Source organism: Calliphora vicina, chromosome 1 (genome assembly GCF_958450345.1).
Source record: "Calliphora vicina chromosome 1, idCalVici1.1, whole genome shotgun sequence".
NCBI lineage: Eukaryota > Metazoa > Arthropoda > Insecta > Diptera > Calliphoridae > Calliphora > Calliphora vicina.
The window spans coordinates 52,077,976-52,102,194 of record NC_088780.1 but is presented as its reverse complement, the minus strand read 5'-3'; the positions used below and the strand labels follow the sequence as shown (position 1 = coordinate 52,102,194).

At 33.0% G+C, this 24,219-nt stretch overlaps 1 protein-coding gene across 1 annotated transcript in view; it reads right to left on the bottom strand.

Moving 5' to 3' along the window:
* Positions 1-815: 815 nt before the first annotated feature.
* thw (thawb) overlaps positions 816-24,219 on the bottom strand; it is an 83,624-nt gene continuing 60,220 nt past the window's right edge. The window contains exons 2-5 of the mRNA XM_065498525.1: positions 14,763-14,822; positions 9,397-9,443; positions 4,272-4,538; positions 816-4,211 (exon numbers count right to left, since the gene is read on the bottom strand). Coding sequence (XP_065354597.1) covers positions 816-4,211; positions 4,272-4,538; positions 9,397-9,443; positions 14,763-14,822 — 3,770 coding nt within the window. The remainder of the gene's footprint in view (positions 4,212-4,271; positions 4,539-9,396; positions 9,444-14,762; positions 14,823-24,219) is intronic.

Genomic DNA, 24,219 nt, shown 5'->3' with positions numbered 1-24,219 from the left:
GGCAAGGACATAATATTAATAAATATTTACAAAAAAGGTTTAGAACAATTTTGCAGTAGAAGATATAGTACATAATTGAAAAGTAAACAAAAAGTAATTAAGGGTAAAAGGTTTCCCCTTCTCTAAAGAAGTTCTTGTAAATTGAGTATTTTGTTTTTTTAAATTTGTGTATTTTTTATGTTCACTATTTAATACTTTTTTTTCACTTATTGGTGACAATTTAATTGTGATACATGTGGAATACATTGTTTTTAATATTTATTTATATACATACAATTAAGGCAGTTTTGTGAAACTTAATAATTACAAAAAAAAAACTTAAAAAAATAAAGAAATAATAAATTTATAATAAAAATTTAAGTCTAAAATTTCAGATAATTGATGAAATCAGTTTAAATACATTGACAGAAGACAGTGTTAGAAGTTTCTTACAGACTATATTTGTTTTTGTGGAAAAAATATTTCAGAATAATTAAAGAAAATTTTGACTAAATTTTTGAGTTTTCTTTTAAAGTATTTTTGTATTTAATAAAGGCAAAAAAATACTTTTCAAATTAAACTAAGCTCTCTGTTTTTCAAAAGTTTTGTCTCTTAATGTGGCAACACTGGTTTTTTGAAGTTATTACTAGGAATAGTGTTGAGCAGAAAGCTTTAGCTTAAAGCTTTATTGCTTAAGCTTAAAGTTGTGTGTAACTAGCAACACTATGAATAGTGTTAGGAATCGTTGATGTGTGAAAAAAGCTTTTTCTTTGACAAAGTAGCTTTTTGTATTTAGCTGACAACACTGTTGCAATGAAAAGTTTTACTCTAAGCTTTTACCGTCTACTTGTAAATTTGGAAGCTAATGAATATAATGACTTTAATAACTCCAAGGCTCTCTTATCTGAATTACCCTCAGTATCCACAGTTACGGCAGAGAGAGTCGATGCTTCCTTATCATTGTCCTCCACTTTTATGACGAATTTCGGTGTGGTAGTCGATTCTCCGCTGCTGTTACTGCTGCCATCGGTGGTGGTGGGTGTTGTGGAGCCAGTTATTGTGGTGGTGGTGGGCAAGTCTGTGGTAGTGGAGGGATAACTTAATGTACTGGTACTAATCTCCTCACCACTGCCAGTTTTTCTGTAGGTAGTCACCGGCAATTGTTCGGTGGTGGTTAAGGGTTTGTCTTTGTGATGCGAGTTTTTAACATGAACTGCTGTTTCGTCATTAATTTTACCATCCATATTTATAAGAGCATTAATTAAATGCTTGCGAGATCTTTCCAAAGCTCTGCCATTTTGATCGTCACAGGTTTGTATGAGCAGCAATAACAGACGCAATACCTGGCGGTTGTGTTCAGCTTCGGCCATAACGTTTCTCAAGTGGTAGGCTTCATTTTCATTGAGACCACCAAACAATTTATTGGCAATACGTTGCAAACCGGTATTTGAGGGTAAAGAGTCTTTAGGTAAATCATATGAATCGAAAATGTCTTGCCAAGGATCTGCGGAAGCTGCTGTTTCTGAGCGTAATCTGGAATTATGTTTAGATTCTAATAATTCCGAATTGCCATGTTGTAATTGACTTCTTTGTCCATGAGTAGATAAAACTTGGAAATTGCTACTGTGACGGGATCTGGGCAAAATGGTGGTTTCATCTCTGGGCAAGTAGGCATAAGGACTTAATGTCGTGGTCTTGAATTTCATTAAACCATCGTTAATCTTAAGTGGATCTAAGATATCATCTTCCTCAATAAAAGACCAAGGTTTGACTGTGGTTACTTTGCCGGATTTATCTTTGTTTTTGAACAACTCATTTCTGGGCTTCACAAATGACTGGGTTTGCTCTCTCTGTAAAAATTCCTCTCCTTCTCCCGAGTCTGGGGTGGGAGGCTCCAATTCGGCGGAGAGTTCTAAACTAGATTTTTGTTCCGAAGAACTTTTGAAGGTGGTGGAATCGTAATCCTCAGTGGTACTGGCCGAGTCTGGTGTAAAGGTGGATGTTATAAGATTTGTATTGATTACAGAGGCTATGTTGGATTGTGTTGTAGCATCTGCTGTATTGGGACCTTGGGTTGGTGTAGTTGGTAAGTAGGTGGCTGCTGTACCCTGGTTAAAAAGTGTAGAATCGGTTACAGTAACAAATTTGGAATTTTTATCGACAGTAGGATCGGTGGGTCTTACTGCAGCAAGACTTTCACGGAATTTGGCAGGATCATTGAGATAATTGGTTAAAGCATTGGAAAATACTTGAGCTATTTTGCGTGACTCTGGCTTTTCAGACAAGGCCTTAATAGTGGCATCTGTAGTGCCGATTTGGGGGAAGGGTGTATTAATATCCTTAGGCTTTGGGGCGTTGGTATCAGCCAAACCCTGTAAAGGATCCACGTTTGAGTTATCGGAAGCATTTAAGCCAAACAAAGTATTGTATTTGTTGACGGTGCCATTGCTTAATAAACTGGTATGAATATCGTCACTGTTCACAGCCAAACTAGGTGTGGCCTCAGTAGTTAATGTGGCTGTCGTATCGGAAAGTTTCTCCTTAGGAGCCAAAGTATTAGTAGGCTTTCCACTTCTATTAGCAATATCATTACCATTTCCATTACCACTTGTACTTCCACTACCATTGCCGTTTTCGCCGATTCTATTACCATTACCATTACCGCTACCATTTTCATTGTTATTTTTATGGCTGGTCTTTTTACTGGCATTATCTTCCAACGAGTTCAGGTTCTTTGATGTATTATCATTGTGCTGTTCCGTGGCAAAGTATTGAGCCAAGGAAATCAAAGCATCTGGACCCGATGAAGGTGGAATATCCAAACCTAAACGATTCTTGCCATTAACCTTAATCAACTCCACATCATCGAAATTATGCTTCAATACATTGATTGTCTTCAACATGTCATTAACATTGCGGGAAATCTCTTCTTGTGGCACACTTATGGGGGCGAATAGGAATGAGTCTCCAGCAGCATCTAGCGATAGCCTAGGGATTGATTTCGATTTTGGCAAATAAGTTGGTCCAGTGGTGGCTGGTGTAGTGGTTGGGAAAAAGTCATCGGAGTCATATTTGTGATTCGAGCTTCTTGATGAAACCTCCAAATTAATGTTGCTCTTGGGTTTAATGTCGGACGAGAAGTCTTTATCGAAATAATGACGCATACCGATAATAATGGGCTTTAGAGTAGTGGGACCTGTTATCTCAAATTCCACCGGATTGGCGGTGGTTTTTGCACTTGCACCCGTGGATTCCAAAAATATGCCAGCACCATTGTTATTCACATTGAAACGATGGGGAGTTGGTGTGGTAGCAGTGGCTCCCTTGATATAGAATGCTTTGCCCTCAGTTGTCTTCGATTTGCTTACAGATGGTACGGTGGGTGTATAAAATGGTGTAGTTCTGGTAGATTCAAATCTTCTGGCGGTGGTGTAAGTTCCTGAATTATATGTAGCTGTGGGATTATTCAACTTGTCATTGCTATTGTCTACCACAATTCTGTCTTTCTTAGTGGGTTTCACTTTATCGTTGCGATCAAAGGATTCGGGTTTCTTGTCATCACGATAACGTTGTTGACCTCTTTGACCACCACGTCCTCTCTCGGTAGAATCAGCATTGAGTTCGCCATAACCATGTCTTTGAGAGCCACGATCGCCAGCTCCTCTACGACCATTGTCAGATTTAACCAAACTGCTCGTCTTGGGTGTATTATCCAGCTTCACTTTATCATAATTAAAATTGTTGCGATTTCTATTGCTGACAAAAGAGGCAGATTCTGCCACAACTTGGGATTCATTTTCGTTGTCATTGTTATCGATATTGGAAATTTCAGGCTTGGCTGATGCTCCTCGCTGTTTCTCAGACGATAAATCATCAAAATCTACGCTCTCCAAAGAAGGTGCCTCATCCGAATCAATACGCCTATCAGATTTACTATTACCATTATTGGCACTAACACTGCCTACTCTAGAACGGGCATTTCCTTTAGCGGGCACTCGTGGCTTAATATTCAAACCGCCACCTACAATATTAAAACCTTGCACCGGTATAGAGGGTTTCAAACGTTGCACCTTTTGTTTGTTCAATAATTCAGTGCTGTCAGCATAGAAACCAGACGAACCCAAACAGTTTACTTTAAACCACCAGTCACAGGTTAATTCACTCTGTTGGAATATAGTACCATTGGGACAAAGGAATGATATCTTGCGACCCTCCTCACATATATGGAAGACCTGTAAGAAGAGTACAATTAAATAAAATTGTTATTTATAGAAAATAAATTTATTGCTTACTTGACAGTCTGTTTCCATATCAGCAAAATAGCCATTGCCATAGGATCTACAACTGAACGATGTCTTGGGTATGCGTGGATATATGGGAAAATCAATGCCCGGCCTTCCTACTACACCCTGATAGACCTCATAGTCGACATCTTCATCGGAAGCTCTCTTCTTTAGATGATGCTTGTGATCACTGCAATCTGCATGGGTTTCGTATTGTTCCTCCTCGAATTGTGTAGCACCGGTTTGTTTGGCCAATATACGAGCGGGTATATGGGTCTTGGAAAAGTAAGAAAAATAATTTAATTTAGTAAGTATGGATTGTATAAGTAAATTAAAATAAGTGTTGGAGATTATTAAAACTGCTGCCTCATTTGTATGTTTTCTTATTTTAGATTGGGTCATTATAAGGTTATCGGAATTATTGTGTATCGTATTGTTAATCACATTAATAAATATTATAAGGAAAATCCTTAATACCTCCAACATTTTTATTCTGTCTTTAATATTCGCCAAAAGGCAGATGTCAAAATATTTTTCTTCGAAACTATGACAAGCTAATTTTAAACACCGTTCTTTTTATTCACGAATACATTGATGTTTCAATGGTCAATCGCCTATTACTGCTCAGTCATCGAAGCTGTCAAAGCCTAAAGCTTATGAATGTGAATAAAACATGATCTATTCCAAAGATCAAATACGCAAATATTATATTTCAAAGGTGATCTTCTGATAATCGTTTCTGAAACATTGAATAACAATCCACGCCATCAATCATTCAGACATTTTCATGATGTATAAAAGCTAATCCTGAATACTAACTCTAACATAACAAAGTGAAAATGTATTAAGTTGTGTTTTGGTATAATTCTTCGCATTGAATAGGTTAGGTTGCACATTATAAGGAGCCTGAGAGAATTTTGTGGTAAATAGTATTTTCTATAGAAAGTTTTGTGTATTTTTTTGTACTATTTTCTTTAGCAAATTTTGCATAACTGTATTTTATATTTTGGCTTATCTTAGCCAACAACCTGTAGTTTGCCGAAGAATTTATGTAATCGGATTTCATGTAGTTTTGAGATTCATAGTGGGGCAGGATAAAATTATTTTTTTAAATAAATCTAACTGGATGTTCCGATTGACATGTAATTTCACATATGCGTAATGTCGCCGAAACTCAAAGATTCTTCATTATTGGTTGGTCCGAAATGTTGCCTAAAATGGGCTTTTGGAGTGATGAATTTATGAACCTTTTTCGGAAACCCTACCATTAAGGTAAGTTTTCTGTCACTTTGTTCGAACAGGTAGTTTTTCTCCGTTTAAAATCCACCATACTTTTGGACACCTTTTATGTTCTCTTCAATTTTCTTTTAACAAGGGTGCAGCAATAACTCTCTACTGGCCTTAGCTCCAGGCAGTTTGGAGGATTTGCCTCTCTTGGTGCAAATACCACATTATTATTTTTGTAAAACTCAAGACCTTGCTTTTCATAGTGACAGTATGCCAAATCAGGACAAAAATAAGTGGGCACATTAAGAAGTCTTATGAATGGAAGCATTTTCTTTTGTGAACATTCCATGATGTAAATTTTGGTATTTACAAAACTCTTTGTAACAAATGTTTGGCTTCTTTTGCTGCAACTGCATATTGCTTGCCCTACCAAGAACTTAAACATACATTTTTAGCAGAGTTCCTGACAGGAACTTTATTAGCCTTGTATGTTTTTAAACCTGCTTTCCTACCGGATGTGTTGGGAACACTTTTGAAAATGCTTTCTGTTTATTGGCTTTAGAAACATCATGTGGACCATTCCTTCTACCTGAACCAGGTTTTCTATCAACGAACAAGTTCTCTCGATACTGTTTTTGTGGGACCAAGTTTTGTTTTTAAATTTTGAATTTTCAAATACGTGTAACGCAATAACTATAAGACCTAATCGACGGCTTTAAGAATACTAGTATATCCCGGTGCACTTCGCTACCCCTATCCTAGTAAAATTAAACTATGTACAATGGTATGATAATAACACATGCAAAATATGGAGAATCTCTCAATTACTGTTTATTTGATATTCAAACATTAACTAATTTGGTATGGGAGACACTACTTCACTATTCTGATCCCACCCATTTTTATGTATTTTATGTAAAAAAATAACTCATATTCACTTTAACTTTACTTTATATGGGAGGCGTCATTCCAACTAAGCCGATCATGTTTAGCTAAACTTTGTAAAATGGTAATAATTTGATTGATATACATTTTAAATACTTTTAGAATTATAGTTCTCCAGATATTCGAAATTAATTATTTACTTTGAATAATTGCGAAATGCAATCCCGACCACTTTCAGCCAATCTCTGTAAAATGGTAATAGAGCTATGCGGACAAAGTTTGAAGAATCATGTAATTATAACTTTGTATGGGAGGTGACTCACATCCTTTTCCGACCCTCCCATTTTGGTTCCCCAGACATTCGAAATTAATATTTACTTTGCATGGGAGGTGCTACGTCCTCTAATCTAATTTCGCCTATTTTCAGCTAACTCCGCACAGTAATAACAAATTAATTCGTAAAAAGCTTAAACACTTTTATAATTATAATAGTTCTCCAGATATTCGAAATTAAATATTTACTTTGTATAGGGTGTGCCACGCCCACTATTCCAATCCCGAAAATTTTCAGCGAAACTATGCAAAATGATAAAAGAGCCATATAGACAAAGTTTGAAAAATCTTGAAATTATAGTTCACAAAATATTTAAAAATAACTATTTACTTTGTATGGGAGGTGACTCGCCACCTGTTCCGATCCATTTCATTTTTGGTTAAACTTCATGCAGTGATAATAAATTGATTCGTATAAAGTTAAAACCCTTCGCTATTATAGTTCTGCAGATATCATAAAATAACTATTTACTCACAATTACATATTGAGAAAATAAAAAAAATCTTCAAAATATTTCTTTCAAGCGACTTTTAATTACATAATAAAATCTTCTTCTTCATTGTTTTCTATAACAACTCTCACTTAAAACAGAGCGAAATCAATACTGTTTAATTGTTTCTCTTATTTATTTACAACAACAACACACATTGCTTTGTTTACTTTTTAGCTTAAGGTTCACATGTACACGTTTTTGCATATGTGTTAGTAACATCTTAAAACGCTTATAACTCCTAAAACACTGAACCGATTTCAATAAAATATATATTCCGCACTTCTGTGAATAAATCCCTTTAAAATGGTATATTTCTTTCCTAAATTTAATGTATAATGTGAGCGTAAAAGGGGTCTAAAGAAATCGACTTGCCTATTAATATTATGATGATATTATTTGATTTTAGACAAACCACAACAAAATTCGGAAACGTTTACAAAATTATGGATTTCGGTGGTGCTCTCCTGCTACGGCAGTGTAAAAGTTCATGCTAATCTGAGGATCCAGTTAGAAAGCCAAGATTTGTTTTTCAAATATTTTGATTCTGCCCACTGTACCATGGAGTTTCTAACAATTTGTTCCTTAAAATCTCACTTTGGTTGTAATAACGTCCATCAATATTATAAAATTCGTATTGTATATTATTATTTGTATGAATTTATATGGATGTCTGTTTTAAAGAGTTTGAAAATTCGTTTTGTAAGGGTATAGGCGAATTTTTATAAGGTGGAGTCAGTCAGTCGGTTTGGTTCTAACAGCTGTCAAAGTTTGTTTTTATATTTAAATATCTACATATGGGCAATTCCATATCATCGTACGTAAAAGTATCTGAAAAATAATTTGTTCTTTGTGTTCCATTTAGAGGGTACTATATTGTTACGAAATTGTACTTGAATTCAAATATAACGATTTTAACGGCTGATTTAAAGTTGCATAATGCTTTCAAATAGCAGTGCTCAAACTTTAACATATCTGTGCGCATTATTAACATTGAATAAAAGCTTTCAGTTGACCATTGATCGCAAGTATGGCAACGCTGTTTGCTGCGACCGTATATTCGAATTAGAATATTCAGTTAAAGAACATTGTAGAAAGTACACCACAGATGGCGTATGTATTAGAAAGCTCTAGACAGTTAAAGAGCAATCTAGAGTGCAGATGGCAGAGTTATAAATAGTGGCAGAGGTTGCAGTAGTTAGTCAGTTTATCAGAGATGCTATTCGAATAAACATAAACTGAGTGCCTTAAAGTGTGCTGTATTTTTCAAGTGAATTCGTGTACATTATAAAGTGTCAGTATTTCGGAGAATTTATAAACGTGTATAGAAAACATTGAGTGACTATTTAATTCTGTGGTTGTTGTACATTTTAAATAAATAAAGAGTTGTTACAATTTTCAAACTACTAAACGGCTTTTATTTGCAATCAAAAGTATCCGGTTTATTTAAAGGAAATAAATAAACGTTTTGAAAAGGTTAAAACGTAACAATATTTTAAAATAATAAATAAATAATAATAAAGTTCTATCGAAACATTGCTGTCCAAAATATCTAGCGAAATCTCACGAAGGTGAAGGGAAAAATTACAAGGTCCGACCAATAAATTTTGATAGAGGAAACAAAAAAAAAAGACCCGTGTATCGGCGTTTTGAAAGTTTACATCTGAATTTCATTTGAGGGGGGGGGATTTAAAGTTTCCCAACTGTGGCACATTTTTATTGTTAATCGGCATAAGAAACCATGTGATCCTTACATTTTAGATATAAAATGTGTTCAGCAAATTTATGTAAAATATTACGGAGAAAATTTTTGTAGAATATGCAAGGGTCTTTTTTGTCCTTCTTTTAAAAAAGAGCAAAAAACACCATTAAAACAGGGATTTAGGGGGTTAAAATGTTCCGCAATAATATTATCCGTGAAATTTTTCTATAAGTTCCTGAATACACCATAATCGAAAATTCAACCAGAAAGTCAGAAATAAGACACAACAAAAGAGAGCCTAGGGTTAATTTCGCATATATTAAGAATTTTATTTTAAATTATTTGCTTATTTGCTTTGATAAATAAATAAGCAATTACTTAAAGATCACAATCTCAATGAAATTCAATTTGCAAAATTCATTTGATCTAACCGGAAATCAAATTGTGACAAAACTTTTCATTGCGAGAACAATAGGCAGACGTCCATCAAACTTACCCGTGAATCGGCAACTGTGAAATTCAGCAAAACCATAAAGACAAAAGCTGAAAAGGAAGAGAATAAACAATAAATTAATTTAAACTTCTAACTACAATAAATACAGTTTTATAATTAATAGTTATAAACAAGTAAATAAATAAATAATCTTAATATTTTAAGTACATACAAATACAATAAAGTTTAAATTATAAAGGTCTCCAACGAACACATCATATTTCATTTTGACTACCTTAACTTAAAGTAACACTTATGTTTAATTAAAATTTGTATAATAATACATACATTATTCTTTATACATGAATTTATTTGAGCCTTAACTCATTTAGACAATTACGTTTTGTATTAAATCATAATTCACATGTGTTCACTCACTTCTTTAATTATGAACAAATCCATAACTGTGCAAAGATGCTTATTTGAGATCCGCCCAAAAAAATATTAAATACAAAATAATAAACATAAAAACAGCATTTGAAAAACAGTTAGTAAGGCCGACTAACATACATTTAGCATGTTTTAGTCTGTGATTTGAAGGTTGTCTTAGTTATTAACTAATTTTTTTCCATTAAAACAAAACAAATTACAAAGAAATCAAATCAAATGTTTAATACAAAAGTTTTAGTACACAAAAAATTCATTTAAACATTGAAACAAACATACATATTTGTTTAATGCGTAAACATTAATATTAATTATAAAGAAATTTACAGCGAACAAATTAAATAAACTATTCCACCACCTTTTTCCTTCCCTCCATCTTCTGAAAATCTCATGCCGTTTTAATATTTAACAACCCGGGGCTTTTTAATAATTTCAAACTTAAAGCAGGTTGCTTATAAATTTTATAATTAATTATGTTTTTTTGTTTGTTTGTTTGTTTGCTAGTCAATAGTTAATTATAATTTTTTATTTTTTTTATCAAAAAAGGGAGTTATTTTTAAAATGGGTTTAAATTTCATATACATACATATATTTCTTAAAGTGTAGTTTTTGTATAAACAATATGGCATCATTATTAAAGGAACAATGACTTGTGTCAAGGTTTAAAGTTGAACGATCACACGATCAACTTTCGTGTTCGATTATAATAATTGGAATATAGAAACACGTGCAAAGCATAAAATGTTTATAAATTAATTAGAATTTAATTACTAAATACATTTTTATATTAATTAATTCTTGTTCTTAATAAATGTCTTGAGCTGCCGGTAGTCAATTTGTGTGGGAATTTTATTAAATGTTACGAGATCAAACATTTTTAAAACGGAATATATAAATCGAACTATCGAGAATGTTAGCCATTTAACTGGAGCAAAATGTTCTAAAATACCAAAGCTGGGATCAGAAAACGGAAAGTAGCTTTTGAAACCTTGATATGTTCCCTATTTATCCCCAAAGCATTTTCCCAACCCCGAAAGAAATGTGGACCCTATAAACAAAATTGTAAAAAATAACATTTTTGGGATTTTCGCTCCAATTTTTAGGAATTGCAGGATTCCCTTTGACCTTTTGACAAGTTTTTTTTACATTTTATAGGATTGCAAATATTAGGACCAATTTGATCCACATTTATTCCGAACTAAAGTTTTTTGTTTAGATAAGTTAATCTTTGGTCTTACAAAAAAAATTTCAAGTAATATCTCAATTACATTCAAAAATACGCCACAGTTCACAGTTACTTTTCAATCGATCATACAGTTCATCGGCTGGCCGGAAGTTGGGTTTTTAATATACCGACCTTTTTTGATTCCCGGGAATCGGGAAATTTTTGTCTACATTCCCGAAATATATAATGATACTGTAAATTAGGAATATTATAGCCAAATTTCATATAAAAACTTAGTGTTAGAATTATTAAATATCAGAGCTTCGAATTAATTAATAAAATTTGAGCTTAATTCACTAAAATCTTAATCCGTATTTAAAAAATGTCAGTCTTTCATTCCATAAATCCATTCCTAATATTTAATTTTTTAGATTCATTCCAAAACCTTTGTTTAAACTGAATTAATTTTAAAGTTAATTAATAACAGAATTTATTCAAACTTTGAATGATTAAATTTTTGTTAAATCAAATAATTTACAAAATTAATTGAAACAATGGTCTTAAAGCTTTTTGTAATAGATTTTAATTAAAGAAAAATTTAATCATTTAATAAATTTTTGAAGCTATTTTGTTATGGATTTGAAGAAGAAATTTAAAGAAATTAGAATGATTCAATAAGAAATAAATTCTGTAAATAATGAAATCTCTTTTTAAAATACGAAAAACCCCAAATAAATAATAATAATAATAAGCGGTAAAAAACTTTTCATTGTTTTTTGGTGAAAAAAAAAAAACACAGTACTAACTTGTTTTCTATGTATTTTTGTCAGTTTTTAATTCCCGGGATTCCCGACTAAAAATCCCGGGAATCGGGTAGTGAAAAATTGACGAAATTCCCGGGAAATTTGTACCGCGGATTCCCGGGATAAAAACCCTAGCCGGAAGTGAGAATAATGATCTTTCTGGGATTGTCTGTCTTCGACTAACTATCTGTTCTATGAACTCTGGTTGGTTGGTCTTCTCCTTTGTACTTTCCTTTAAGTATTGTTGCTTCGATGACGTTATTCATCAGTTTTTTTTTACCGCAAATCTGGTGGTTCGTAACATTATGATTACCGATTCGACTTTCAGTTGGAGATTGTGAGGCGCAAATCCGGGTAATCCCAACGAGTTTAAAAACTAAGATGGATAGTTGATGACATCATCTTGGGAAGACCACCGATTTGTATGTCATCAATTCGACAGCAATTTCACTTTGAATCTAAAAAATTCAATTCGTCGACATCAATAAAGCACGTTCGCTCAACCAATCATGATTTTTGTAATTTTGAGCAATGTTTGGAAACATCTTTCGGATGAGTTCCGATTTTGATTCGGTGAAATGTCAGCAGGCGACTGGAAATTGAATGCAGCCGGTCGAAATGTCAACCGGGATTTTGCCGTTGACCCGGCTTCGCCCGTTAGCATTTACTAATGTTAGTTAATCAAGTTTTTCCAACCCACATAAACCTGCCTGTTCTTATTTATTTGCAAATAAACTATCTGAATTTGTACTGCATACTTTAGGGAGCTTTTTTATTACAGTTGACTGGACTCAAAAAAAAAATCCGAGTTTTACCAGGAATTTTTGAACTTTTTCTTTACAAACCATCTCCTGAAAATTTCGAATCGAATAAAAAAAAATCAGCCTAATCGATCCAGCCTGATCTCACGTGATGCCATTACATACATGGACCATTTAATTTTTATATATATAGATATAGTTATCTGGAGAACTATAATATTAAAATCCTCAAAGCTCTGCATGAGTTATTTTGTTGCCGTTATACATAGTTGAGGTAAAAGTGGATGGGTTCGGAACAATTTGGATGTTCCCTCCCATTCAAAGAGAATATTCATTATTGCATATTTTGGGAACAACTATAGACAGAGTATCCGTTGTTTGTCTCAAAGTGAGGATTAAGAAATAGTATGAATCTCAATACTTTTCATATGTTATTTTGGTACCATTGTACGTAGTTGATATGCAAATCTCCAGCTCTAAAACTTTATTTACAAATTAAGCTGATAAATAATGAGAACTTGACAAAAATTCTACTTATTATTTTACTAGAAAACGGACATATTTTTATTCGCGATGTTCCAAAAGTAAGCGATTTTAAATTGTGCTGCAATAAAGTATTTTGTAAGCGATATATGTACGTAGGTACAAACATTATATTTGACTGAGACACGACTCGAACCCACGAAAATCAATAATTTTAGCTTGTTAATCTAGCGCCCTACTCACTACACCACGACCTAATTAATTTGTTAAATTTATAGATTTTTGGTAATTATTCGAACTTTATATATAGAATTTGAAAGTAAATTTTAATTAGGCTTAACTAAGTTAATTTTTTATTATAATTTACTTGCAATAATTCAAAGAATATCACTAAATACTAATTTTTTTAGACAATTGGCAAATTGGAATGCATTTTCTAGCCTACACTAAGTAAAAGAGCAAAAACATTTTTTTTTTTTAAATTTCATTAATTTATATTTTTGAGTGATTTTCGGAAGTGGGCCTTATATGGGAGCTATGACCAATTATGGACCGATCACCATGAAATTAGTTCGTGTGATTTATGTCTATATGAAAGTTAACTATGTTGAATTTTGTGTGTATACCAACATTTTGAAGCGATTTATGCACGTTAAAGTGATTTTCGAAAGCGGGTCTATATGGGAGCTATGACTAATTATGAACCGATCGTAACAAAATTTGGTGACATGAATTTTGTGTATATAAAACTTATTTGGAGCGGAATTTGTGGACATACATATATAATTTAAACATTTATGACCGATAAAGTTCAATTTCGGAGGGACATTTGGTTGGGGGTTATGTGAAATAATGGACCTATTTCAGACAGTTTCAATAGGCTTGGTCCTTGGGCCGAAAAAATAATATGTATTAAATTTGATCGAAATATCTTCAAAATTGCGACCTGTACTCTGCGCACAAGGTTTACATGGACAGACAGCCAGACGGACGGACGGACATCGATTAATCGACTCAGAAAGTGATTCTAAGTCGATCGGAATACTTTAGGTGGGTGTTAGACTAATATTTTTGGGCGTTACAAACATCTGCACAAACGCATTATACCCCCCCCACTATGGTGGTGTAGGGTATAAAAATTGTAAAAAATCCAAAAAACCATATTAACAATTTTATCATGTTTTTATTAAATTCTACAGAACTCTAAAATTTGTTCAGTGAGTCTAAAATTTATTTAAATCGCAAAAAAATTAAAAAAAATAAATAAAACCGAAAAGGTCACCCGGGTGGGTATTGGTAAAGCGAAGGTTAAGCTAGTGTCACATATAAATATTGATATCGAATTATAATGAAATATGTATTACATAAACAAAAATCACTCGACCAAATTGTTTGCGGATTTGTCCATAAATATAAATATAATTTGTACTTCCGACATTTACTTAAAGTATTATATGAGGCCATCAGCGCAAAAGTGGTGTAACCCACAATTTTTTTGGTTGTGGTTCTGGTGTTACATACAGTCCTTACATTACCAATATCAAGTATAATATACCATTAAATATGTAAATAGTTTGGGGTTACACCACTTTTGCACTGATAGGTATTATCAATAAGTTGTATCTGAATTAAAAATCCGTTTCGAAATTAATTTTGAGTTCCCAAGAAGTATTTCATTCAATACCTTATTACTATATACCTATACTTATTGTAGGGTACTTTATTCTTTAAATTTTTTAATTAATATATGACAAAAACCATTCAACTTACCACTTAAAAATAATTTTCCTTTAAAATTTCGTGTCGCTAACATTTTGTGTGTAAAAATACCTGCAAGTAGATAAAAGAAAGTTTTGATTAATTTCATATTACAATAAATAAATTTGCAATGTTTGTTACGTCTATTTATTTATTTCTTGTTTAGTTTGGGTTAAACAATTATTTAATTTCAAATTACATCATCAGACAGAAAGAAGACAACTTTAAAATGAATTTACAAACAAACAAAAAACATAAATATTTTAAATAGCAGCTAAACATTTTTCGATCTTTTTTCTTTAGTTAACTTTTAAAATAACTCTTAAATAACTACTTATTTGCAATTTAAATGTTTAATAAAATGATTGTGTAAAAAGAAGCGTTAGAGGGCAAATATTTATGTTCATTTACAAAAACTAGGAGTGTGGGGTCAGGTGATTGAAATTCATACGATTGATATAACGATTTTAAGGGTTAAATATTGTTTAATTTTCTTTTGTATTATTTTTTTTTCCTAATGCTGCATTTGGTTTATTTTAAAAATACTGTTACAAACCATATTTTTGATTTATATATTGTATGATTTCAAACTTTTTTTGAAGCTCTTTTGTTATTCGTGTTACTTTTATCTGCCCGAAGTATGTCATTGTTAAAGAAATTTCTTTTTTTTTTAAATTTGCAAATGTGTTGTCTATAAACACTTCCTTAATGCCAGCGTTTGTTGGTGAAATAGAAGAAGATGAAGCAGCAGCTCCAAAAGATGAAGAAGAAGTAAATAAAATAAATTCGAAACTTTTCAAATGTAAAGGTTAAGTGGCAAGTTGGCAAAAAGGTTAAAGCGTTTGTTTATGTTTTCCTTAACTACACAAATACGTGCAATGCACAGTGGGTTGTTGTTGGTTAATTAGCAGATAGCTAAAATTTTATATTGTTCTGAGTGTAAAATATGTAATATATGTCCCAATAAGCATTTTTGCTGGAATTCAAGTGTAAAAAAAGTTGAATTCCAGTCACACATTCAAAATTTAAGGGTTGAAATACAGTTGTATTACACTTGATTTCAATAGCATTTTCCTGTAAAAAGGAAACTTGAATTCAAGTCGAACATTACAGTGTTAATATAGTTGAATTCCAGCCTTGAATTACAATGAAATACAAATCAAAAAAATAATGGAATTCAAGACGACAAAATAAGCGGTTTTTGTTTTTAATAACTTATTTGTTATTTTGATGGGTATATATCTGGCATTTATTCTCACATAGTTATTGAACATGCTTTTAAAATGTTGAATTTTGTACCAACAAAGCGTCATATGCGGGAAGTTTTGCTTTACGTCTTTAATTAGGAAAAAAGTGCAGTTAAAGCACACCGGAAGATAAAGTTGGCCCAGGCCAGACAAAAAAGTTTGAAGACCAAGAATTGAGGGTAATGTTGTCAAATTCAACAAGAGCTTGCAAAATCATTGGGAGAGATTCAATCAGCAATTTGAAAACGTTTACATGCAGCACGATTCATACATAGAGAAAACACATTCGTTTTAGCAACCGAATTTGTTGCCAATCGAATGATTCGGTTGCACACGTCGAATTTTTCAGTTCTATTAACAGAAAGTCAGTTAATAAAGAAGAATTTCGGTTGAAGCAACCAAACTTTTGTTACCCTTTCCAAAATTTTGTAGCCACAACTGTAAAATTTGGTCAGTAAGGTAGAATCATTCGATTGGCAACAAATTCGGTTGCTATCACGAATCTGTTTTGTACAAAAGCAGGGAAATTGGGTACCATACGAATTGAAGCTGACAGAACTTTGAAGACGATTTTGTATGTCTGAAATGTTGCTTCAACGAATCATTACTTGCGACGAGAAATGGATCCATTACGATAATTGAAGCGTAAGAGATCGCATGTGATGCCCAGCCAACCAGTCGAGTAGACACTAAAGTCAAATATCCATGGCGCTAAGGTAATGCTCTATATTTGGCGGGACCAAAAGGGTCCTATCTATTTATTATGAGCGGCTGAAATCTGGCCAGACCATCAATGGGACCTGTTCCGAACACAACTGATTCGTTTGAAGCTGGCATTAACCGAAAACCGTCCAGAATATGCTGAAGTTTTGCCTCAACCGCTTTATAGTACAGATCTTGCCCCGTCTGACTACTATTTGTTTCGAACGATGCAGAAGGCTCTCTCTGGAATACGCTTCACTGTGGAAATTGGCTTGATCAGTTCTTGGCTAAGTTCTTTTCATCAGTAAATGATTGTTTTAAATAACAATGAGGAGATGTACATTTATGTCCATAGTGCATTTTAGCTGAATTATTTGTGAACATTGACAAAAGCTAAAATATCATAAAAAAAGTTAAACAAAATGATTTAAAGAAATTGCAACAATATTGTAGCAATTTTTTATAAAAAAAAATAGAAAAACAACAATGACAATACGACAAGAAATTTGAGAAGAAAAAAAATTGTTTATCACTTGGCAAATCGTTAACAGATGCTGTTAAACTTCAAACAAAATTATAGAAAATATCAAATGAAAAACTAGACAAAAACCTTTAAATGTTGGCAAAACAAAAGAAAATAAAAGAAAAAAAAAAAAACATTTAATAAATGACGTGATGGTTAACTGCAACTGTCTGCCACCTGCTTCAGCCATTATCAATGAATAAAAGACAGACACAATATCACAGATTATAGACAGAAAAAAAAACTAAAGAAAATAAATGAAAAATTTTGTTAGCAAATCACTCTTTTAACAAACTATGTACAACAAAGAAGAAAACTACTTACTTCCTTATTTGTTGAAGCGGGCGCAGCAGTTTCCACTAAACAAAAGATGCAAAAGTCCTGTCTAGTTTACATTTATTTTACATAATTTCTATTTAAATAGTTTATATACTAGCTGATTCGCAATGGTACTGCAAAGTTACATACAAACATCTTTAGTTTTCTTAATGATTTTAGCGCATTTGCAGCAAAAAAAACTGCAAAATAATGCTGCTAAAACCGGAACCGGATGCCAAATATGAGTTTTAACATTAAAGATCTCATAACATTATTTGTTTTTGTTTTTTTTTTCATTTTATTTCAAATAATTTATGGAGCATAACATAATGCAAATCAAAAAAATAGAAATATTTAAAATACTCATATAAGTTGCATAAATTGCAGTCACAATGTCTTACTGACAGACTGACTGTTTAATATAAAAAACCAATTTTTATAAGTAATGGAAGTAATGGAAACCATGAAATTGAAATTATTATTAATAATAATATTTTCATTTGTTTTTATTTTTGTTTTTCTATTTCACAAATATTGGTCAAGTTTGTGTTAGAATTTATTAGTGATTAGTTTAAGCTATAACTTACATTTAATTGATTCATCAATTTTGATTAATGTTTTGTGGTGTATTTCAAAACTAATTAAACTATAAGGTTAATTAGAGATTTATAGATAATATTGTGTTCCTCTACTAATCAGATTTAAATGTTTTAGTTAAACATTAAGAAAACAAGTAAGAAAGTATGGTCGGTCAAGCCCGATCATATAATACCCTACACTAAGTAAATGAGCAAAAACATTTTTCTTTTAAAAATATCAATAATTTATATTCGTGAGTGATTTTCAGAAGTGGGCCTTATATAAGAGCTATGACCAATTATGGACCGATCACCATGAAATTAGGTCATGTGATTTATGTCTATATGAAAGCCATTTATAATTATACCCTACACTATGGTGGTGTAGGGTATAATTAAACAAGTAGGGCTGTGCCGAACCTTATGTACCGACCTCCAATATTTGAAAATTTTGAATACAAACATTTATTTTTCTCAGATGGATTCCACAATTCTATAGACATTTATGTATCATAGAGCCATATTCTGGGTACTAGGAGAAATCTTGGACCAATTCTTACCATTAGCAAAAAGTTTGCAAGATTTCAATGTATTATCTGCTATATATTAAAAGATTACAAAAATATATTAAAAGAATATTGCAAAAATGATTTCAAAAATATCACATCTTTTGGAGGTTGTCTCAGATGTTGGTCTATAACTCTGGTTGTATTTAACCGATTTTGCTCATTTTCAATACCAAACATTGTTGATCCACAAGGAATATTTGAAGAATTTCATCCTCCTATGTCCTTTAATCAGAAGTGCAAAACAGCAATCAAATCCAGAGTGGAAGCATTCAGAATCTGGCGTGATAACAAAAATGCAGAAACTGAATTGCTGCGCAAAAGGGCGAGATCTTCGTGTGCCAAAGTGCTGAGGCGTGGAAAATCTCTACACGCGCAATGCCTCCATTTGCAAATAATTCCCGAGCTTGAAAGATTATCAGTTACTATGCTTTTTCGCGCAGTGTTCTTCGACGCTATCCCGACCGTTAGCAAACCTTTTCATCATATTATACAGTGCCGGAGAATTTCCTAAATGTTGGAAGATTGCTAATGTAATGCCAATTCCAAAAGAGGCTAACAACTTTATGGAGAGTATGGTTAACCACCATCTTGTGAAATGTCTAGAATCGAACAATTTACTTAGCTTGGCTTTCGTAGAGGACGCTCTACGGGGGACTTGCTTGCCTTCCTATCGGAAAATGGGGTCGTTCCATTCACTGTTTTGGCGAAAGTAAAGTGGTGGCTCTATATATTTCAAAGGCGTTCGATAGGGTATGGCATGGTGCACTCTTATCGAAACTTATTGCTTTTGGTGTCGAAACTTATTGCTTTTCTCGATTTTTATCGATACGAGTTGTTGTAGATGGGATCTCATCAAATGAGTTCAAGATTAATTCAGGGGTACCGCAAGGCTCCGTTCTTTCTCCTACTTTATTCCTTATTTTTCTAAATGACCTTCTAAAACAGGGAAAGGCAAAACATGGGCGCCGCGTTTTTGATTTACTCTTCTCTTACGTACGTGTGCACACGCATTGTAGAGAAATAAACAACTTTTAATCAGTCTAGCTTGAGAACTCAAACAAGCAGGTTGTGTATCGTTTTTTATCGCACAATTTAAGAATCAGCGTTGCCAGTTAAAAATAAAATGTCCCAACTTTTAAAGATGTATGATGAACAATATGAGATTTTACATTTTTAATTGGGGAAAAGAGACGAAAGTTTACTGGGAACACCGATTCGTGGTGCGAGCGGACTGAGTGTATAACTAATACAATCGTAAAATGCAATAGTATAGGTTGCCTTTCTCTGTTCTAAAACAAGCCTATCTATTATTTTGCAGATGAAAGGCTTGGCCTTTCGGAGATTGGGGCAATGAGGCAAAACCTGAATGATACACTTAACCAAGATCTTGTGACAATCTCTGAATGGGGTTATGAGAACAGAGTCGATTTTAATGCACGCAAGACTCAATGTTGTATGTTAATATACAAACGCATGAATGATCATGTTGCTTCATCTGCTCTTATGGGTGGAATTGGAAGCTCTCGATGTTCTAAGCATGATAATTCAGTGTGATGTTCGCTGGACAAAACACATGTTTCAAGTGTCGAAAGAAGCATTCAAACGCCTTCGTTTTCTAAGACGGTGTAAGAAATACTTCACTCATCTAATCTCCTGACTATTTAAACCATTTGTATCCGACCTAAAATGGAATACAACTCTCATGTTGGAGTTACTCGTCCGCGTACAGGAGAGAGCGAAGGTGCTTAACGGTAGGGTATCCAGCTCTATTGATTCTCTGGAGCATCGTCGCAATGTGGGTTGTGTTTCACTGTTCTATCGATACTACAATGGAATGTGTTCTGATGAAATTAGGGAACCCTTAGTTTCTTATGAAATACGCGTTTATGTGCGGGGGTTCATCCATTCGTAATCGATTGGTCAGTGGATCGCACAACACACTACAGAGAAAATTCGTTCTTTAGCCGTACTGTCCGTGAGTGGAATAAGCTTCCTGTCGAAGTATTTTCTGTTACTTTCAATGTAGGAAAATTAAAATCAAATGTCCACAAACACTGCTCGATCTATCCTCTTTCCCATAACCTATTTTCATAGATCCAACACAATGCATTGCATGAGTAGGGGTCACCCACTGAGTGCTGGTCCAAGCTAAAAAACAATTGCATTTTAACGCCGTGCGATTTTTTTCTTTGGGGTTGAGTGAAATCTCGGGTTTATCTCGGCAAATAAATCAGAAACAATGGCCTGAAATCCGAGATCCATCGCGCCATCGGGAAGATACAGCCACATCTCTGCGAAAAAGTCATGCAAAATTTCATGAAAAGAGTAATGGCCTGCCGTCAGAGCCATAGCGGCCATTTGTCGGATATTTTATTCCATACTTAATCGGAAAAATCCAATAAAAAATCACAAATGTCTCCAAAAATATTTGTTTTTAAAATTAAAAAATGCATTCTTATTGAGAGGGTTAGGTTTCCAGGCAGCTTTGTGTTACTTGAAAGTAGAAATACAGAAAAACAGGGGCAGATGGGAATGAAAAAGAGAGAGTCAGATGTGATTACAGATTGAAAAGTGAAGAGGAAGAAAAAAGGTCCGAAGAAAGAAAGAGAGAGGAGAGGAGATTATTAATTGAGTACCAATGAATTGGCGGTTATTAGGTCACTCTATGGAGATCCCCATGTCTGTTCTGGTTAACCAAATGCTACTCCTTATGAAGGCATTAATGAACTCTAGTCTCATATTCGAGAGCTCAGAAAGACTATTTAGTTAACGATGTCCCAGAAACCTTAAGCGTAGATCTCCTTATGTCGGACAGTGACAAAGAAGATGAAAAATGGTCTCATCCTCCTCCTCGTTTGCAGAAGTCGGTGTAGAGCAAGCCAAGTCTCTTCTCATGGTTGCCAAAAGTGCAGTGTCTGGTAATGACCTCCACTACACTACTCAATTGTTGTTCGACCACGATTAAGTCGGGACCATATCGTTCTTGTTGTAGTATATCTGGGTACACAACCCCATCTTGTCTGAGCGAGCTCAAAGTAGAAGTTACTAATGGGAACGGAATCCCACATAGGAAGTCTATGTCTCCGTCAGACAGCATGGCGCCTTTTTTCGCCAAATCATCAGCAACGCAGTTGTCCGTAGTATTTCCGTGTCACCGTACCCACTTGAATGTCTCGCCATCCTGTTTAAGAATGCCCGGCATTCCTGGACCACCTGTTAGAGATTTTATTGCGGCCTGGCTGTCAGTATATATACGAATATCCCTGCCTGGTATCTTGTTATAACTGAGCCATTTAGTCACCCTTTTAATGTCTAATATTTCATCCTAAATAATGCTAAATTCATTTGGAAGTGTAAAATATAGCCTAGTTTCGAATTCCTGTATATAGTCACCTACGCCAACTCGATCTCTCTTCCTAGAACCGTCCGTATGGACTGAGAGACCCGTAAGAGAGATCATATAAAAGTCCGTCTATTACTACCGTGTTGTACGGAATTGAGAAACCGAAATTCGTCGCCATGGAGGGCCTAGAAATGCAGTAATCTATATTATCCGGAAAACTCCACTGCGTACCTATGGCCTTCTTACAGACATACATAGCCGTAAAGGCTTTTGATGACCATGAAAGGGTATTGGGTTTCCAGGATACTTTACTATCCAGAATAACTCCCAAGTATTTTGCGTTGTTCAATAGTGTTAGTTCAATTGAGAGGGTATCTCAATTCTATTAAAATTTCAATAATTTTTTTTTCGTAAATGATTTTCGGAACCGATCCGTGGATTATTTTTACTAATCCATTCTCACCACTTAAGTTTTTGACAATTGAGATTTTCCGATCTATTTATATTTATCTATTACTTCAGACTTTAAAAAAATTATACTTTGGAGTGGAATACAAAAGAGAAAGAAATATAATTTACTGCAGATTGGAGTACTCCATCATTCTAGCTTTGCTCCTGAACTGAGAGTAGCAACATATACGGAAGGAAAATAAACTTAGTCCAAACATTCGGTCGAAATTGTACGAACATGTTTGGGATGAACATATCAAAACACTTAAATAAGGCTCTAATACTTCGAACATAAAAACTCTGAGATGTTATAACTAAATATTATGTCATTATTATAATATTTATAACAAGCTCTACCAGTTGAAATGTTTCGTTATTTTTCTTTTCTAAACTTTGCATACAAACTATTATATACAATTTTGGGTGAATACATTTTGCTAAATTTGTTTAATACATATTTACTATAGGTATAGTACTACATAAGTATGTATTTCCATAGCAAGTTTGTATAACTTCAATTTATACTCAGGTGAACTTCATTGATTCATTCATTGCTCATCACATGGTCGTCACAATAAACGATTGTGGTAACATCTTCTTTTCTTTTTTTTTTGATGCAGCAGTGTATTGTATTTTTTTCAATTCCCACAACTTCCTATTTAGATTGTATGTATTTGCTGTTTGTTAACTTGCAATTTAATGGTTTTATTTTTCTCTTAACTAGAAAAACATAAAACAAATACATAAATAAATAAATATAAAATGCAAAGCATCAGCAACATGTTTTTTCTTAAAAAATATAAAATAAATACAGTAAAAACTATTGGAAGAAGATATGAACTATCAAAAAATTAAATTAAATAACTTAACAGCAGAGCTGTAAATGAATCATTAATTTTTGAATCAATTTGCGAATTGTTCATGCACTGAATTAGCAAAATTTTGAATTAATTTTTGTCATTTCAAATGAAATTTGAGTTATTTCAAATGAATTTGGTAATAATTAATTGAATTTACAATCAAAGTGAATTTACAAATCATTTCCAATTCGTTTGTATTGAATTGATTTTGAATTAATTCAAATGAATTAAAAAAAAAGAATTAGCAATTAATTTACAAATCATTTGAATTAAATTAATAAAATTTGAATTGATTTTGTAAGTAAATCTGTAATTTTTTAAGTAATGGAAATATAACCATATACGGACACTAGTACGTAATAAAAGAGAGAAAAAAAAGACTCGTAAAGACCAAAAAAAAGACAGTTTTGCCCAAAGTCATGTACTTTTTTTATGGGCCCCAAAGATATGGGGCATCGGTGTAATTTTTGCTAAAAAGTGATAATTTTCTCATTCTCATATCTTGCAAACAGTTCAGAATTTTGATTTACTCTCTGAGGCAAAGTTCTATCCCTTGGCATAAAGAACAAAAATGAATTTAGAAATCAATTTTTTTAAAGTTGCCTAAAAGTATGCTTTAGTTTATAATACTTTAATAGTTTATGGCCCAAAAAACTTAATTCCTTTAGTTTTTTTCTTAATAACTTATATTTACCTACCTAAACGGTGTTAAGAATCATTTCTAGGAAGTTCATATGTTCTAGAAAGTTGTTTATCCTAGTATAGTCCAATGTCAAAATTCTTAGATTTGAAATGCCCATGATATTGTTAAGAAATTGTACTTGAATTCAAATATAACGATTTTAACGGCTGATTTAAAGTTGCATAATGCTTTCAAAA